At 41.1% G+C, this 20,671-nt stretch overlaps 1 protein-coding gene and 1 long non-coding RNA gene across 2 annotated transcripts; one reads left to right on the top strand and one right to left on the bottom strand.

Moving 5' to 3' along the window:
* Window positions 1-1,562: 1,562 nt before the first annotated feature.
* Window positions 1,563-6,564, bottom strand: LOC138953866 (G-protein coupled receptor GRL101-like). Its single transcript, XM_070325825.1, has 3 exons — window positions 6,469-6,564; window positions 3,074-3,746; window positions 1,563-2,722 (listed from the first exon to the last, which is right to left on the bottom strand). Exons 1-3 carry the CDS (start codon window positions 6,562-6,564, stop codon window positions 1,563-1,565), a joined length of 1,929 nt encoding a protein of 642 aa, XP_070181926.1.
* A 1,451-nt stretch (window positions 6,565-8,015) lies between these two features.
* On the top strand, window positions 8,016-10,285 carry LOC138959588 (uncharacterized). Its single transcript, XR_011453751.1, has 2 exons — window positions 8,016-8,743; window positions 9,110-10,285. It is a non-coding gene; the product is annotated as an uncharacterized lncRNA (long non-coding RNA).
* Window positions 10,286-20,671: the final 10,386 nt, after the last annotated feature.

Here is a 20,671-nt window from a genome sequence, read left to right as displayed (position 1 = left end):
ATAAATACACACGTTTTCCACCCAAATTTAACAGAGAAGTAGTAGAATGGTATGTTTTAATCTTACAGAGGGAGGCGATTGGAACAGCCGTTAACAAACTGAACTTTGGAGCAAGAAGCGAGTTTTCTTGCAGGGTATCAGCGCTCATCACTCACGTAAAGGCTGGAAATGAGCAGCCGATTTAAACGTTTTGCTCCAGCATGAATCACTGTCCCATCCCTCTTTGTTGTAGCCATGCAAAATCCACACAAAAACATAAACAGCTTCAAAACAGCCACGAAGGCTATCGGAAAACGACATCTTTGAAAGCTGTCTTGGAATATTGTGTCATCTGCAGTTGGCGATTCGACAAAATTATCAACACTGCAGTCCGTCGATAACGACTAAGAACTGGAAGCCGTCTTCTACACAGAAAATGAGCCAGAGGTCTTCACTGATACAGTCCGGGGCACACCAGTTCCTACCATCGTTTAGAATTGCCAAATTAAAGCCTTTGAAGTCTAAAAGACTGCAAGTAACCGCGAAAGCTGTTCCGTGTTCCTCCACTGAACCTTTTTTGTGTGATCTGTTTACACAATATTTTTCTTTTCTTTGTTGTTTTTAGATGCCTTATTTACGTCTTAGAAAACGAAAGAGTATTTGAAAAATGAAAGTTATAGCAGCAAAGTTGCGAAAGCAGGAACAGACAATCCAACATTTCCAACATGGCAGTAGCTTCCCTTGCGCTTGACCGATTTCTTAGACTGGGGTTAATGGGTTCTTCTTCCGAAATGGAATGCGATAAAATCATTATCGTTAGATTTGACTGCGATATCCGGATTTATCAGTGCCAATGTCTCGAAAGCCTGAATCATATCAGATCGAGGCGTGATGTGATTTCAGCTTTCTCGACATTGGCACTGATAAATCTGGATATCGCAGTCAAATCTAACGATAACTAATACCATCAACATGTTGAATTTCATCTAAAACATCGACTGCTTTTGAACCATTTTTGTTTGTTTGTTTGTTTAACGCCCAGCCGACCACGAAGGGCCATATCAGGGCGGTGCTGCTTTGACATATAACGTGCGCCACACACAAGACAGAAGTCACAGCACAGGCTTCATGTCTCACCCAGTCACATTATTCTGACACCGGACCAACCAGTCCTAGCACTAACCCCATAATGCCAGACGCCAGGCGGAGCAGCCACTAGATTGCCAATTTAAAAGTCTTAGGTATGACCCGGCCGGGGTTCGAACCCACGACCTCCCGATCACGGGGCGGACGCCTTACCACTAGGCCAACCGTGCCCGTCTTTTGAACCAGATTGCCAAACATAATATAGATACATGAGAAAAAAACAACAGTTTAACAGCCAAAACAGGAGGAACGACAATGAGGGTAATAGTATGAAAGCAAACGTCGTTGCTTGCAAAATACATACACACAAATATAAAAGTACATACACGAAGATATTAAAACAAAACAAATGAAATTCTGCGGCGAACACAGGCTAAACGCCTTCCTTCAGAATCTTGTCGAAGATTCCCATGGTTTGTTCTCTGTGCAGCTGAAGTTTACTGACTTTGGGTTAGTTCCACATTAAGAATTCTGTGGCGAACACGATCAAGAGACAAAACGCCTTCCTTCAGAAACTTATCGAAGAGTTTCCAGGCTTCTTTCTCTGTGTAGGCTTTCTGTTGACTGCTTGTCACAGCACCCGAACTCTGGACTGAGTTCTGTGTGGTGGCATGCTCGCTCCTCTCCTCCATCGCCAGACGATCTTCTCGAGCTTTACGACGTCGTTCCCTCAGCATGTTGAAGGTGTACAAGAAGGGATTCAAGGCCGAGTTGAAAGGCAGAACAAAGATGGCCATCGCCACGTTGACATCACCGGGGATAGGGACTCCACTCCTGGCCAGAATGCCCAGCAGACCGATAGGAAACCAGCACAAGAAATCCGTCATAACCACGGCCAGCAGTCGGCGAGCCACGGCCATGTCCTTGGATTTCTTGTTATACCTGTTGGTAGTTACGGAGTTAGAACGGATAGACCAGTAGATGAGAATCTGACCGGCAGCTATGAAAAGAAAGAGAACGAAGTTGAGGGCGATCATTATACCGAAGGCATAATCTCCACCAGGAAACTCTTTTCTGGTGACGGGCAAAGGAATACAGATACCAGACTGACTGTAGAATTGCCAGTGTGCGGTGTTGGGGAGCAGAGGCACAGCAGCCAAAAGCAGACCAAGGATCCACAAGGTAACGCAGGCCACATGAGCCGACCATCGGCTGAATCGTAAAGTTTTGTGCGGGAAGCCAATGACCAGGAATCTCTCCAGGGTGATAAGACAGATGAGAAAAGCCGAAACTTCGCTGGACAGCAAGGACAAGAAGCCCGCCACTTTGCAAGCTGCACTGTGTTTCCACTCGGAGTCATTCCAACGGTAATCTCCATCGTAGATCCTGTCGGCAACACCAACAATTGCAAGGTACGCGCCCATCAGAAAGTCTGCTACGCACAAGTGTGTGACAAAGACATTAAACCCCAGTTTGACTGACGCCTTGTCAATGAAAACTCGATAGAAAAAGCTTCCGAGGTTACCGAGGAGCGCCAAAAGAGCATAAAGAGCCAGAAACAATCGGAATACCTCAGACCGCAACAAGGCATCACAGGACGATATCTCGTCCTTTGGTGCATGGCAGTCTGACGGGTCAAGCTGTGCCGGTAATACCGCTGGACAGCACAACTTGTAGTTGTCAGTGTAGACATGTTGCAAATTTTCGAGACCTTCAAACACTACTCGGGAAAACCTTTGCATGGAACACCCTCGAAGATCCAACTCATTCAGGTGCTTGAGGGACTGGAAACCCGACTCTGAAACTCCGTCCAAACCGCTCTTAGACAGATTCAATATCTGCAAGGAAGGGAAAGCCGCGAAAAAAGTTTCATTTAGTTCTGTGAACGGTAGACCCGAAAAATTCACAGAATAAAGGTAAGGAAATGTATACCGGCTGTCAAGTAGAGAGTGGATTGTGTCGAACGGATTAAACGCTAAAACGAGATAATGCAAGTTGATTAGCTGACCCAGCTCAGAGCCTGTGATGCTGGTTAGCTTGTTGTAGCTGAGGTCAAGACTTTGCAGGTTAGGGAGGTTTAGCTCGCCCACTCTGGTGATGCCACTGTTCCGTAGTACAAGGTTGATCAGAAGTCTATTATTGAAGACGTCGGTCAGCTTGAGCTTTGTGTCTGGCGCCTCTAAATAACGCAGATCCCTGTAATGATTTGCCCTAAATTCTCCTGTGCAAATGAAAGCATGACCATAACATGTGCAATTCTCAGGACAAGTGAAGTTACACAACAATTCATCGTCGCGCTGAGGGCATTGGAACACGCCGTCACACAGATGGTCGTGGTGAAGACAGATCTTGGAGGCACGACAGCGGTAGAATCCTGGACACGTGTAGCTGTCACAATCCATCTCATCCTCTTTTCCACGACAGTCAAAGACGCCGTTACACCGCACGTACACGGGCATACAGTAACCGTTACCATGACACTGGAAGTGGGTCTCTGGGCACGTGCTGGAGTTGAGGGGTGTGACTGTGAAGCTCCCTTTGCCAGTGAAGTCCACCACAGCTGGCGGCAGTAGTGTATTGTGATACACGTTTCCCACATTAACTGTATCGCTGCACTTCAATTCATCACTGTTGTCAACGCACTGGCTGAGTTTGTCACACCTCTGCTCACGTGGGACGCACTGAAAAAAATCACACGGTTGTATTTCGTTTACAAGAGAACCACTGCTATCTTGAGAGGACACACACACACACACACACACACACACACACACACACACACACACACAGTTCTGCAACTGTGTCTGGGTGAGTAGTATGTGCGGTGTGTGTGTGTGTAAATAATTCTGTCCACACCTCATAAAAGGTTACAGCAAGCGCGGGTATAAGGTGGCGTGGCCAGAAAACTTTAGTTAAGTGTTAACCGAATAAAGCGAGAATTTCGTGTACCACGGAAAAAAAATATACACGCTTTGGTAAAAACAGCTCAGATGGCTTGTACAAAAAGACGAGCAATATCGCGTACCACGGATCTAGCTTTTGAAGCAGACTGTCAGTCTAGAAAGACGCAGATAGACCAGGCAAAGCATATATATTGAGAATATAATCTACGCCGTGTCGAGATTATGACAACGTGTGAGACTGCATTGTCCTAGAACAAAGATAATTATTTAGTTAGAGTAATATTGCGCAAGTCGCATAACCGTACCGTAATTCGTGTACCGAAATTCGATAGTTATTATTGTAACCTCGATATTAGGTCAGCAGGGATGGCCAAATCTCAAAATTTTAACTCGCCAGCCGGGCGAGTAACTTCAAGAAAGTCACTGGCCCGGCAGAAATTTCGCTGGACCGGTACAAACCACAGTTGATCTGCAGTGTTTATATGGCTTTAAAACACGATATTACAATCAAATGGGTCGCATTTGACCCGAATTTCCATTGGCCAGCCGGGCGAGTTGCCAGGCGGTTTCTACTAGCCCGGCGGATTTTTGACTCGCCCCTTGCGACCGGGCGGACGATTTGGCCATCCCTGGTTAGTAGCAAGACCGTTAATGTATTATTTACAGCGTCCAGTATCCTGTTCCCGTGGAAGCCGCGTGCACCAGGATTCGAGAATCTCTGAGGACCGTTGACACCCGTGATTCATAGGACCCCTCTGCAGTGGATTAATATGTGAAGGAAAACATTACTTGAGTTCACCGGAGGAATTTGCCGACTACGAAGTTTAGTTGTGTAAAGCTAGGACAGTTTGAGATGTCTATGTGACAATATATTCAGGACGCGAATTATCCATTTACACGGTTAAATTCGCGAGAGAATAACTGCCCTGTGAAACTCTGTAGCCAGCCTAGACTGCGACAGAAACTGTGTGCCGTAATGATTAAAATTCATTCGGTAGTTAATTAATTATTGCACTTTTCAGTTTTCAGAGTGTAGATTAATGAGTATATAGTGAGCTGCTAGTCAGACGCTAAGTTTTGAAGGATTGTGGAGGTGGGTAGATGAACGTCTTTTTGTAAGCGGTAAAGTACTGCTGAGTATTCATACTTTGTGAAATATTTTCTGAACGGTTTTTGTATTATTCCATTTGGGGATAAAACCTTTTCTTTGAAAAAGTGTGAGTGGTATCTTAGGAGTGTGTGAATAACATGTGCCTGCAACTATAAGGATTCACTGCCTACTTCTGAGTGAGAACACAATTGTATGTTGATGTGTAACTATAAATCATTATTATTGTGATTGTATTTGTATCACCACAACACGTGTGTGTTGTTACAGACCTGATAATATAATAAGATACTGGATGACTAAATGTCTTGTGTCTGTTGTCATTTCTGGTGTATACACGTGTGTTTGTTTTGTTCTGTGTTTGTTTTGTTGTATAAATAAATAGTAATCTAACACGTTATTTTTATAACGAACAGTTTACTTACACACAGTCTGTGTATGTGTGTGTGTTCGTGCTTTAAAAAAAAAGTTTCTTGACTTTCTGGCTAGTGTGATTGCTCAGAAAAAATCTTGAGTGAACAGTTTCTCGTGTGTTACCTGTTTTTTGTCCTTGCAGGCAAACTGCTTCCTTCCCAGACAGGGACTAAACTGGCAAAAGTCCTCATCACTGGAGTCACAACAATCGGCTCGATGGTCACACACCAGCGTGTAGGGGATGCGATGCAGAGTGCTTTTGCAGTGAAAAAAGGGCACTGGTGGGGAGAACTTGTTGTTTGAGCACGTGACGCTCGAGGCAAAATCCACTGCAGAACAGTTCGCGTCCACATCACAAGCCAGGAAGTCGTGAGTCGTGTGGTTGTAGGCACACCTGGTCACATAGATTGTGTTTATCGCAAATCAGTTAATTATGAATTGTCAATGTTAACAAAACATGTTCAGCTATGACTGACATACAAACAATTAAAACCTTCCTCGTTATATGTGTGTGTGTGTGTGTGTGTATGTGTGTGTGTGTGTGTTTGTGTGTGTGTGTGTGTGTGTGTGTGTGTGTGTGTGTGTATGTGTGTGTGTGTGTGTGTATGCGTGCGCGCGTGTGTGTGTGTCTGTGCGCGCATGTGTGTGTGTGTGACGTGGTTATGTGTGTGTGCGTACGTGTGTGTGTTTGCGTGTGTTTGTGTATGTGTCTGCTTTCCTGTGAGAGAGAGAGGGAGAGAGATAGAGAAGGAGTGTGCGTGTGTGTGTGTGTGTGTGTGTGTGTGTGTTGCTTGGCTATAGAAATAAAAAACCAAAATATTATTCATGTGTATTGAGGAATTGAAATAACTTCATGTACTTAACCAGGTGCAAATAGAGTACTGAACAAAATGAATGTACTTACTTTGAAAAATGCTCCTGAAACGTTTTGTTGTCAGTTTGTGTTGGAAGTAGAATTGTTACATTACTGCTGCCTACCGTAGTTTCTCCACTCTTCATTTCACAAAAGAAGGCCGCTGAAGCTTTTTCGTCGCAGGAGACGTCCGACAACGAGTTGTCTCCGTTTCTAAGCATGCTGCAATGCTGTGCCGTTCGAGGATCCTTAAAGGTAGTATTAAAATATACAGCCAGGGTTCTATCGTACCACATCCACGTAAACTGATACCTGAAAATAAGAAGAAACAAGAAAAAGGTAATCCCGCGAGTTAGATACACATGGAGAAAATGTAGAAATTAAAAGACAGAGAGCAAAAGAGAACAAGAGAGAGGGAGAGAGAGAGAAAGAGAGAGAGAGAGAGAGAGAGAGAGAGAGAGACGAGACGAGACGAGACGAGACGAGATCTTTATTATTGAGGGTAATAGATAAGCAAGAATATATGCTTTTTTACATCCAGCCCTCGCCCTAAGAAGAACAAAAAACAATATAATCAAAGAACTATCAGACCAAACATTATAAATGTACATACAGATATTAATTTGAAAAAAATACTTGTCCGTGAAAAAAACAAAAAGAAAGAGAGAGAGGGAGACAGACAAACAAAAAGACAGAGAGGGGGCGCGCGCACACACACACACTGTATGTAGGCAAAATATTCTGAAAGTTTGAAAGCAATCCACCGAGTCATTGCTGAAATACAGCGCTTTTTGTCATGATACCCATCACAATTGAAGCAAAAACGCCCGTTTTTGACAGCTCCTGCGATCGACACGTACATCAGTAAGAATAGCATAGCACACGGAATACGCCAGCTAGCTACATAAAACAACAAGTTCTGGGAAGATAATTGATGTGCCTTTGTTCCCGTATGTAAAAGATGCAAAGTTTTGCCTATTGTGATTTGTTGACGATTTTGAATTCTGTTTATATACGGTCGATTTTGAGGGTACCATTATTTGTGCGGCGGTCACGTGATCCCTGTAACATAAATCTGTAATCCGAAAGGTGATTCAGATAGTCAAGTAACTGGCCTTTACTGGCATATAAAGGTTTTAAAAAACAAGTCGCGTAAGGCGAAAATACAACATTTAGTCAAGCTGTCGAACTCACAGAATGAAACGGAACGCAATGCAATTTTTCAGCAAGACCGCATACTCGTAGCATCGTCAGTCCACCGCTCGTGGCAAAGGCAGTGCAATTGACAAGAAGAGCGGGGTAGTAGTTGCGCATGAGAAGGATAGCACGCTTTTCTGTATGGCATTCCGTTTGTCAAATAATTATTTGGATACTTTTTCATGTTTTTTTCACCAGTGTTAGCTAAATAATCATTATTTAGAAACTCATGTGCTAAATAAGTAATTGTTTATAAACAATGTAAAACAATTCTAAATAATTTTTTGTTTACGTAAACAATTCATTATTTACCTAAACAATTCATTGTTTACGTAAATAATTCATTGTTTACGTAAATAATGATTTATTTACGTAAACAATATATTATTTAGACTTATATTACATTGTTTATAAAGAATCAGCAATGTTGCTAAATAAATCATTATTTACGTAAACAATGAATTATTAATCAGTGATTACTATAATTGAATACAAGGTCTCTCCACACACTCTTATCTTAAAATAGCTGTTGTTTGGATATTATTTTATTTATTTTACAAGCCGAGTACGAAAATAACTGATCTCATACACAGTCAACGGTCAAGGTCAATTAAGGTGTTTCCCTGCCGGGAGTGTTTAGTGTTTGCATTTTCTTGCTTGAAGTTGTTGAAACACAGTTTTTTCCCCCTTATGTTCTCTGTTCTGTTTATGTCCCAACAACATGCCTGTCTTTCCATTTCTCTTCCTTTCATCGTTTCATTTCAAAGAGAAAAGTAAAAACAGCTGTGAACTGTTGAAAAACGGGAAACAATGCCTCCGACGCGTTCCGAGAAGACTCTGGAGTGACTTCCCTTGCCTCATGCACAGGCCTCATGCAAAACATTGCGATCGGGCGAGAAGCGAAAATATTCTGAGCGATTGTTACCAGAGGAGAGGCGGCGATACCACCAGAAGATTTTGGAGATTGACGGGAATGATCCGTATGACATTCTCAACCAGGTGCTGGTCAGCAAATCCGGACGATCTGCCAGAGCTGAGTTACATCAACATCGTAAATTATTTTGTGCTTGGCAAGAGTGCATACAGATACACATGTGAGCAGCTGAAAAGCTTACAACAGTTTTGATTCCTACCGACTTTTTGTCTCTGGCTGGGTGAGGGATGTCAAGTGCTACAGCCCAGAACTCTGTCATTTCTGCAAAGGTAAGAATGTGCTTTCAGTTTATAATGAATGAACGTGAGTGTTCTCTGTCTTGTGTTGCTGATATCACAAGTTGCAGTTCAGGATATTGTGTTGAGGCTTTGTCTTTGATATATTCTTCGCTTCAGTTTGTATTCTGGACTACGACAAAAGCTGTAGATAGTCTTGAATATATTTATATTTTGAAATAGCTTGCAAAATATTATATAAATTTATAATGAGCTTCATGTTCATATTCAGTTAAAAATCTGTTGTTTACTTTTCATTGTTAAGGTTATTGTAAAGCACGTTATGTGCGTCTTAGAGTTATATTCATTCGATTGACCTAGCTGAATGCTGATTTGTGCGACCTTCAATTTATTTTTCAGATTCTTCATTCACAACGCCTTAATGAACCAGCACTTTCTCCTTGGATCATCGCGGCCACTTCTGATGGCAACATACTGGCAGCACACTGTACCTGCATGGCCGGAGTTGGAGAAACCGGCATGGCCGGAGTTGGAGAAACCTGCACACACGTCCCTTCACCTTCAAGGAGTCAGCTGTTGAGTGTGCTGTGGCAGACCGCCATTTCTGTTTGGAATCTAACAGTGAGGGGATGCTTTGTCTGCGCAAAGACCACCCATACTTTAGTCAAGTACAGTGCCAGATTGTTATGACCAGTTCCTCCTACTGCGATTTCATGGTGTGGACTACTGTGGATAAAGTTATTGTCCGAGTATTGCCTGACTGTGATTTTTGGGCAATGTGTGTGGAGAAAGCTTTGAAAGTGTTCAGACTCGCAGTTCTTCCAGAGCTAGTTGGAAACTGGCTGGACAGAGAAGCTGAGCCTCTACAAGCAGTGGATGTGAACCAGGAGCAGCTGCAAACACCAGCCGTGAAACGCAGCAAGAAACAGTGACAATGCCAGACTCGCTTGCTCATGTGTGTGGGAAAACAAACATCATGTATGACTGTACACATAGAAAGTGGCAGTAGTAAAGTTGTAGAGAGGGAGAGAATACATCGAACGCAGAAGAAGAAGAAGAGAGGGAGAGAAAAGAGAGCATGTAATGTTTTAAATCACAGTTCACACTCACAGAGAAGTCATCAATTGTTCCATTCTTGTTTCATTTTATTCTTAAAGTAAAATCATGCACAGATGTAGACATACATTTTGTTTAGGATCACCGACCACAATACAAAATCAAGTGCTACAAGTATAAATTATGATGCATACAGGACCTTATTTTGTGATTGTTTTACATCCACTGCTGTGAATAACAAAGAATCATGAGCAGTTTGATTATCAACTTATTCAGCCAGGTATATTGTTCATTCTCCTTGTTCAATGTTTCCAGTGACACGGATTGGCTGCTTGATTTAGGGAACAAATAAGAGTGTGTGGTCCAGCGTAGTTCTGCATCAGTACAGTCAAGTAATACAGTGTTTAAATTGGCAGTGGAACTGAAAGTTAGTTTCTATTATCAACTAGTTCTGTTTTGATGACAACAAAATTGAACACATTTATTTCTGCAAAAAAGCGCACAGGTCTTTGATCATAATGAATAGTTAATGACTCACATACCCACAGTATGTTATTTCAATTTTGAACATTTAGTGAAAGTGTTCTCTTCACTTTGGCTTCATACCTGCAATACTCATACTGGTAGTGGTATGTTCAGTGTTGCTTGCAGTTGCATGTTATTGGTAGTTTAAATGTGTGCTCGCATTTCAAGTGTAGGCCATTTAATTTTTCAATGCTCCTTATCTTGTTTCCTGTGTAGAGCTATTTTGAGGTTAATCAGCATAATTCAACCTTTGTCAGTTGTGTCAATACATGTCACATTTATGCAAAATGATTTCAAAGTGTATGTTAAAGTGGTGTGTGTGTGTGTGTGTGTGTGTGTGTGTGTGTGTGTGTGTGTGTGTGTGTGTGTGATAGAAAGAGTGAAATCTGCTCTTGAATTGGAAGGAAATAGCAGCAGGTCAGATCATATACACATGTGTATATTCAAATTCAAGATTCCATCCAGTGAAAACATGATAACAGAAAAACTGTTGCTACTGCTCATGTGAGACACCTGAATCAGATACAATACACCACAGTTTAATTAACACATTCTTTAAACAATGCCTTCATCTTCAAATTCAAGATTCCGTCCAGTGAAAACATAACAGAAAGACTATTGCTACTGCTCATGCTTGACATCAGAATCAGATACAATACACCAGGGCCGGACTACCGGGGGGGTTATGGGGGTTGCGCAACCCCCCCCCCCCCTAGCCTAAACATGTACCTTACTTATTTAATTTTTTTTATTATTGCTTATTTTATGCCGTTTCATGCAAGGAGCGACCATTTTCCTATCTCAGAATATGACCTACCCGTCAGCTTCAGGAGGCTTCGCCCCCTGACCCCCACAACGAGGGGGTGGGTTCTAGGGTTTCCGGACCCCCCCCAGCCAAAAAATAAAAATATTGAATGAGGTATGCATTTCTTTATTTTACATTGAGTTTCAATTTTTGGGGTATTAATCAGTGACAAAATCTGCTGCCTGAAACTGGTAATGATCATCCTCAGAATGCACCATTTTGCATCCTTTTTTTCAAAATTTTCCGGGGGGGCATGCCCCCGGACCCCCCTAGCAAGCTAGGCGCTTTGCGCCGTCGGCTCGGCGCTTCGCAATATACTTTTGAAAAAAAACAGTCATAAAATGAACTGATCCGCCCCTGCCGCCAGGGGGGACATCCCCCTGGGCTACCACTGGCAACCCCCCCCCTCCTCTTCGCCTAGTCCGGCCCTGTACACCACAGTTTAATTAACATATTCTCTAGTCTAAACAATGCCTTCAGTTCACGAGGCTGTGTTTATGCAGCGTCACAGCAAGAATCACATGATACCAGTGCAAACATTGACAAGCCCAGATGATACAGTGACTATTTTGTCCAGTGTTACCACTTCTTCCTCTTCCCTTGCAAACAAAAGATCAGTCAGAATATCAGAGTTCAGAATTTTGTACTTTCCACAAAGAATACCGATAACTCGTTCAACATAAATTCTCAGATTAGCTAGTTTGCGTGTTGACTATCTCATAAGCTGTAAGCTGACTCTTCCCTCTTGTAAAGGCAGGGATTTTCACTTGTGCACCTCTCATAGCCACTAGTTCATTAATGTCAAATCCCCTGTCGGCCAAAATCACATCATTTTGTACAATATTGTCTAGATACCCACTATTTGCAGTGATGTGCTTGTCACTTGAAAGCCCACCCCACCCTTTAGAAATAAAAGAATTATGGCCTTGAGGTGTAATTGATATTAGGTATTTAATTGTATTGTTGTGCTTGTAGTTTGACCAGGTGAGTGCACTAGCATCAACACTGGAGGGTCTCTCAATGAATATATATTTCAAAACAGTCAATAATGGACACTACTCTGCATCTTGAACACACACGGCCAGTACATGTACTGTGCAACTGACCTTGCCACGGAACGATCCAAGGGGGGCAATCTCAGTCATCTCAAAGAGGGAAATCCAAACGCAATCCGCTTTGTTCGATTTTACGGGCTTGGACGATAGAGAAAAATAAGAAAAGCAAAAGCTGGAGTCCAGTCTGGACGAAACTGCTATCAAGAACGCAGAATTAATTTCTTCTGAGTTTTTTTTTAGCCGTAAGCGCCATGTTTAACTGCTGTTCACAATGCGGCCGCAGTGAAACCAACAAAGGGGCCTCACTATGGAAGAGTCTCCTGCTCCGATAAACATGGTGCTTACGGCTAAAAAAAAACTCAGAAAAAGCAATTCTGCGTTCTTGATAGCAGTTTCGTCCAAGTGTCATTTTTTTTCTTGGCAAGTTCGTCTTTAAGTTCCCGAGTTTCTAGCACCAGCCTGTTTAGTTCATCCCGTTGCTGCTTTTCTTCATCTTTAGAAATCCAGGCAAAATTGTCTGGCAGTAAGTACCGCCACAGTCACCTCTCTCGGGAAGAGGAGCAGCCAGTTCTGCTGTATCCGAAGTACCTTCACTTTCGCCATCAACAGCATCCTCTGCTAAATTAGGGTGAGAAGGAGTTGACTCACTCCCCACAAGCTTCTTCCTCTCCTTGAGTCTCTGGTACTGTCCTTGTTGGGCTGTCAGGCTGTGTCCCTGCACCATACCCAAGTTTCAAAGTAGGTGTTTACTTCTCACAGATGGTTGCCCTGCAGAAAAAATCAAAGGCAAATGTATTGTAAATTATGGATTGGGAGTTATTTTAAAAATAAGTCACCCAAACAAAATGAATGAGTAAATCTAGACACAGATCTACCCTTTAAAACTGAACTATAAAGTTGTATCAACAATGACCATTTAGTGTTCAAATAAATTCTGATTATCAAATCCAAGTATTTCACACCTTCTCACAAGTCATGGTTTTGGGCAACCATAAGTTGTTATACTGAGAGTAAGTGTAAGACTGACTCACTCAGTCATAGACTGCACTCGGTGCAGGACTGACCGACTGTCTGCACACTACCATCACAACACAGCTTACATAAAACACAGACTAACCAAGGCAGGTGAACAAAAGCATGAGTACTTACCATTGACAAAATGATCAGAGCACACGTATCTCCTAGCTGTTGATTCAAAGTTGAAATTCTTCAGCTGAAGCTGTGCCAACCATTCTCGCCCGCGTCGTGCAGTCATATCCCTTGTCTCTTTGCCCTTTCCGTTGACAACAAATGGAATAGAAAAGAATCTTCTGTCCCTATCTCTATCTTGTCTGTTATGGCAATGTTTAACACTACAACTAGAGACCATGTCGATAAATGCGGAAGATTCAGAGTGCAGATTTCGCGTGTTGCCTTCTCGCGAGTTCCGCCGGAATGCCAGAGGCAAGGCCGGACAACTCTGCACACGACTGTGTGACGTCATCGCGTCAGAGCTCATACCAAGTTGTGTTGTGTTGTGTAACCTACAGATAAAAAAAAAAGTGTAATCATGCAGTAAGAGAAATGGAAAGAGAAAGTTTTTGTTGAGACAGAACAGAAAACTTAGGACGGAAAACTTTTTTTCAACAACTTCAAGGGAGAGAATGCAAACACTAAACACTCCCGGTTATGACCTTGACCTTTTGTTTGTTTTCGCATTCAGTTCTTTTCGTACGGCAATTTCAGCTTGTAAAATAAACAAATTTACGAACATTTTCTGATAAATAATGTTTGGAGATACCTTGTATTGAATTATAGTATATACACAAAGAAAAAAAATGAAGCTTAGAAGTCAATTCTTGATTCCCCTAAATAATGAAAACTGCTTTCCCTAAACAATTCATTGTTTACGTAAATAATTCATTGTTTACGTAAATAATGATTTATTTAGTAACATTGCTGATTCTTTATAAACAATGTAATATAAGTCTAAATAATATATTGTTTACGTAAATAAATCATTATTTACGTAAACAATGAATTATTTACGTAAACAATGAATTGTTTAGGTAAATAATGAATTGTTTACGTAAACAAAAAAATATTTAGAATTGTTTTACATTGTTTATAAACAATTACTTATTTAGCACATGAGCTTCTAAATAATGATTATTTAGCTAAAACTGGTGAAAAAAACATGAAAAAGTATCCAAATAATTATTTGACAAACGGAATGCCATATTTCTGTACCTCTCTTCGTTTTAACTTTCTGAGCGTGTTTTTAATCCAAACATATCATATCTATATGTTTTTTGGAATCAGGAGCCGACAAGGAATAAGATGAAAGTGTTTTTAAATTGATTTCGAACATTTAATTTTGATCATAATTTTTATATTTTTAATTTTCAGAGCTTGTTTTTAATCCAAATATAACATATTTATATGTTTTTGGAATCAGAAAATGATGAAGAATAAGATGAACGTAAATTAGGATCGTTTTAAAAAAACAATTTTTTTTTACAATTTTCAGATTTTTAATGACCAAAGTGATTAATTAATTTTTAAGCCACCAAGCTGAAATGCAATACCGAAGTCCGGTCTTTGTCGAAGATTGCTTGGCCAAAATGTCAATCAATTTGATTGAAAAATGAGGGTGTGACAGTGCCGCCTCAACTTTTACAAAAAACCGGATATGACGTCATCAAAGGTATTTATCGAAAAAAAGAAAAAAAGACCGGGGATATCATTCCCAGGAACTCTCATGTCAAATTTCATAAAGATCGGTCCAGTAGTTTGGTCTGAATCGCTCTACACACACACACGCACAGACACACACACACACACACATACACCACGACCCTCGTCTCGATTCCCCCTCTATGTTAAAACATTTAGTCAAAACTTGACTAAATGTAACAAGTCGCGTGAGGCAAAAATACAACATTTAGTCAAGCTGTCGAACTCACAGAATGAAACTGAACGCACTGCAATTTTTCAGCAAGACCGTATACTCGTAGCATCGTCAGTCCACCGTTCGTGGCAAAGGCAGTGAAATTGACAAGAAGAGCGGGGTAGTAGTTGCGCTGAGAAGGATAGCACGCTTTTCTGTACCTCTCTTCGTTTTAACTTTCTGAGCGTGTTTTTAATCCAAACATATCATATCTATATGTTTTTGGAATCAGGAACCGACAAGGAATAAGATGAAAGTGTTTTTAAATTGATTTCGAAAATTTAATTTTGATCATAATTTTTATATTTTTAGTTTTCAGAGCTTGTTTTTGATCCATATATAACATATTTATATGTTTTTGGAATAAGATGAACGTAAATTAGGATCGTTTTATAAAAACATTTTTTTTTTACAATTTTCAGATTTTTAATGACCAAAGTGATTAATTAATTTTTAAGCCACCAAGCTGAAATGCAATACCGAAGTCCGGTCTTTGTCGAAGATTGCTTGGCCAAAATTTCAATCAATTTGATTGAAAAATGAAGGTGTGACAGTGCCGCCTCAACTTTTACAAAAAGCCGGATATGACGTCATGAAAGACATTTATCGAAAAAATGAAAATAAAGTCCGGGGATATTATTCCCAGGAACTCTCATGTAAAATTTCATAAAGATCGTTTTAGTCTGAATCGCTCTGCACACACGCACGCACAGACAGACACACACACACACATATGTTAAAACAGGTATTGTTGACACTCTCTCTCTCTCTCTCTCTCTCTCTCTCTCTCTCTCTCTCTCTCTCTCTCTCTCTCTCTCTCTCTCTCTCTCTCTCTCTCCAACTTCAGGCCCTTCAAGCGTTATTATTCTGATTTGTTTCGTTTTGGTTTCATTTTTTATTGCTCGTTTTTCTTTTTGATTTATCTCCCTTTCCCCCTTATTTTGCGCTTGGAGGACATCATCGCCATCTTCTCTGATAAGTCGTTTTGATATTTGTATTGTTGTTTTCATTTTTTTTAACCTGTTGAAGACCTTTAGGTCGAAACGTTGTTCATTGTCATTTGTTTGTATATTTCGTTGCGAGTCCAGTATATTAGGCTAGGTATTACTCTTAAAACATTTAGTCAAAACTTGACTAAATGTAATAAAATGACACGGGATGTATTGCTTTATTATGGGTGCGAAATTTGTTGCAATAATGTTGTGACTAAGTTTAGATTTGTTCCGTACATTTCAGGGGCAGGTCAGAACGGGGTGTTACACCGGGATAAACTGCGTTTCTGGTATAGTTTATCCCGGGCTAAGGTCTCTAACCTCGACTCTCGCATAGCGGCACTGGTTATAATTCTTGATAGTCCCAATAATGTAGGCTATTTACTACTTACATTTCTGGTGCAGTAGACGAAGTTAGTCTCAGTCCAACAAAGATGTCTTTACTTCCCAGATACTGTGCTTCATTCACGAGGAACCTCCACTCCTCCGCACTGTCGAGATCCATCATCTGTGCTCCTGAGCTTTCACAATATTGGGCTGCTTCGTCCCAAGTGTACGGGCTGTATGGCGTTAACAGTCGGTAGCAACTGTCTCCAAGCTTGATTGCACCCCGTCCACACATGTTTCCTGCATTGCATTCCAATTTGTCTTGGCCCTTTGAACAGAAAACAATGTGACTGCACGCGAAGTGCTGCTGAAATTCTGCGAAATGCGGAACAGAGCAGTTCCACTTGCCGTCTGGCAGTTGCTCTGGCTTGCTTGAGTTTGGATGGAAGGAATACAAAAGCCTGAATCCAGTTTTCTCATCTGATCGGTCACTGATGAACCGAAAGGATATGGCACCGGCTGTGTCGTAAATTGTTGGAGTTAAGTCTTTCATTTCACAGATTTTCTCTCCGTCTCCTGGACAATCTTTACCAATGTGGATAGTGAGCGCGTCGTATCCACAGTCATCGAGGGTCTCCAGGTCCAGACTGACGAGACTGACCATGACGACGTTGTCATTGGGGATGAGCAGAGTCACACAGCTGTACATTAATTTCGGATAATAGGTCACTCCATCCCATCCAGGTGTTTGAATGTAACCTTCAAAAAGAAAATAAATATATCATTTACGAAAGAAAAAGCAAAGGCATTTAAATGTAAAGTCAAAGTCCTTCTTCTGAAAAATGTTGTGCTAAAATGTGAGTAAGTGTGTCATTGAAATAAAGTCGTAAATACGCCTAAATAAAGCTTTCATGTTGTGCCTTAAAATACGTCTGTGAGGCTCCGTTTGGGTTGAGAACATTGTTTCTTGGGTTGGAAGTGGTTATAGCATATGCCGAGCTCAAACCAAAAGGGCATGATTATTATACATCATTCATATATTTAGTGTGACAGGGTGAACTGTCACCAGTGTAAGTTTTGTGCTGAAGCGAATCTTGATTTGCATTTCGTTTCGGTTAATAAGAGTACGGCAGTTCTGTTGTTATTGTCCAGTCTAGTGTTTGTAGTTCATGTTGCCGATCGATTTGTGTTTTGTGTCAATTCATAATATTTTGGAATGTAAGTGCTGCTATGCACCTGTTCACATCTTAGAGCAGCAATTAAGTGTCTGTCCAGTTAGCGAAGCAAGTTCCCTTGAAGTGGACCGTGCACTTGTGCCAGTGGCTTGACGTAGACGGGTAGCTCTGAATCTGCTTGAAATGTTTTGGTTACTAATGGTCACTAAGACTTTGATTGGGTTTAAATGCTTTTGGCTACGCTGCAAAAGTTGGTTTAAGTTTGTACATGCAAGAGAGTGGGGGAGAACTTTGCGAGACACAGGAGAGAGAGAACGTGCTCTTGTAGTGAGTTCCACAAAACAATAAGATGTAGTAACTTTGCATTGTTGTTGTAGCCACCCAACTTCAGTCGGGTAGGCAAAGAGGGGAAGGAGGGAGAGACACAGGAATAACAAAACAAAACAAGTCGCGAAAGGCGAAATTACTACATTCAGTCAAGCTGTGGAACTCACAGAATGAAACTGAACGCACTGCATTTTTTTACAATGACCGTAGTCCGCCGCTAGTGCAAAAGGCAGTGAAAATGACGAGCCTGTTTAGCGCGGTTGCGCTGTGTTGCATAGCACGCTTTACTGTACCTCTCTTCGTTTTAACTTTCTGAGCGTGTTTTTAATCCAAACATATCATATCTATATGTTTTTGGAATCAGGAACCGACAAGGAATAAGATGAAATTGTTTTTAATTCGATTTCGGAAATTTAATTTTAATCATAATTTTTATATTTTTAATTTTCAGAGCTTGTTTTTAATCCGAATATAACATATTTATATGTTTTTGGAATCAGAACATGATGAAGAATAAAATAAAAGTAATTTTGGATCGTTTTATAAAAAAATAATTGTAATTACAATTTTCAGATTTTTAATGACCAAAGTCATTAATTAATTTTTAAGCCTCCATGCTGAAATGCAATACCGAAGTCCGGCCTTTGTCGAAAATTGCTTGGCCAAAATTTCAATCAATTTGATTGAAAAATGAAGGTGTGACAGTGCCGCCTCAACTTTTACAAAAAGCCGGATATGACGTCATAAAAGACATTTATCAAAAAAAATGAGGATATCATACTCAGGAACTCTCATGTAAAATTTCATAAAGATCGGTCTAGTAGTTTACTCTGAATCGCTCTACACACACACACGCACAAACACAGACACAGACACACACAGACACACACACACACACACACACACACACACACACACACACACATACACACACACACACATACACCACGACCCTCGTTTCGATTCCCCCTCTATGTTAAAACATTTAGTCAAAACTTGACCAAATGTAAAAAGGGATACCAGTAACTGTTTGATGCTGTTGTAACATATGTTGTGGATTGAATGGAGAGAAACACGTGTATGTCTTTTTGGCCGCAAGTCCAGTGAGTCCTTTACACATCACATACAATCATTATCGAATGAATTACCATTTTTTGGAAGCAAGTCACATATGCCTCATCAATAATCAAATGTGTTTCCTTCGTTTGCGATCCTGGTTACGTTACTATCAGGCTTCTTCCAATAATTTAAATCGTCTGACATTGGTAGAACAAATATATATTTCAAAACATTGGGTACCCACACCGAATGCACAATACAAACCTCCTTTGTCAGAGTAGCAGAACACCTGAAGTTCACGTACACAATCTGGAACAGCTTGAAGTTGAAATCTGAACTCCGCTCTGCCTGATACCTTTACGTGTACAAAATTGTGAACGCTATAGTATATATTTCCTGGTTGGAAATACAGCAGCCATGGGTCCGAATCCGTACTGTACAAATCATAGAACGAAATTCGAGATTGATGATCCGCTGGATTCCCGATGTCTTCTTGTTTGACCGAGAAAAACATAGATTTTGGAGCTCGGAGTTGAAAAGTGCAAGCAACATTGTTTTCAGCCTGATCTGATGTGGACTCATGGTCAACTTTGGGTCGAAACGTAACATTCACAGCAAGAGCCTGATGGCTTTCTGTTAGGGAGTACGAGCAGTTGATCAAATTCTGTTCAGTGATGGTAATAGATTTGTTGAACCCAACGCTGTTCGCTTCCGTGAAAACAGAGTCATTACAGGAGGTTTTTGGTGATGTGTGATTCACCTGCCAGTCCTCGTAACGCTTGGTGCACCACGACTCTCCTACGGTTTGGAAAGTTGGCAACCCATACCCATTGTTATACTCTGGGAGCGGAGAGTCCTCGGTGCGTCCTTGAATCCATAAGACGAAACAGACGAAGACGAACAACTGGTGAACTGGGAGTGGCTGAAGTGCAATCATGGCGATGATTTATCGTGTGCTGGGTTTGCTTTAAATCGGTGAGCAGAGTTATACCGACTACAGAATGCGCTTTGTGAGGAAATCCAACGACAGGTGATAACTATAATAGCATCCGCGTGATCAACTTTACGTTGCACCGCGTGTGTGTGCCGGTGGCCGCACGCAAGCCTGGCGAGTTTGCAAACTGAAGAACACCGATCAACATAATTAGAGGCGGAATCGATTTTGCAAGCGACCAGAACAGTTTAAAGCCATGTCGAAGAGCTTGTATCTATACATTCAGTCAATGTTTGACAAGCACACACCCACACATACCCATACATGCACGCACGCACTCACGCACGCACGCACGCACGTGACAGTGTGTCTGTCTGTCTGTCTGTCTGTCTGTCTGAGTGTCGATCGATCATTCTATCTCTCTATTTGCAAATCGATTCATTCATCCAGCTATCTTTATTTGTATTTAATCATCTAGCTAGCTATCAATCCAACCACTTAATTGAATTGCCCTGTGTGTGTTTTTAACGTCCCTCCCAAACTGGTGTGATCATTCATTTTTCACCCAACGAAGATTTTTCAATGAAAAACTGTGATTGCAAAATCATTCTGCTGTGGTTTTAGTATAATTTGCACGCTGGCTGTTGCGCAATCAACGTGCTATTTGTTTTGGATTTAAAAACAAATGACAATATCAATTAATCAAAAGCACCACTGTGCCTCAATGAGTTTTTGCTGAGTTTTATGTTGCAAAAAGGTTCAGTCAAAACGGGTATC

The sequence above is a fragment of the Littorina saxatilis genome, linkage group LG2 (assembly GCF_037325665.1).
Source record: "Littorina saxatilis isolate snail1 linkage group LG2, US_GU_Lsax_2.0, whole genome shotgun sequence".
Lineage (NCBI taxonomy): Eukaryota > Metazoa > Mollusca > Gastropoda > Littorinimorpha > Littorinidae > Littorina > Littorina saxatilis.
The sequence above is the reverse complement of the archived record's forward strand: the minus strand, read 5'-3'. Positions and strand labels throughout refer to the sequence as shown.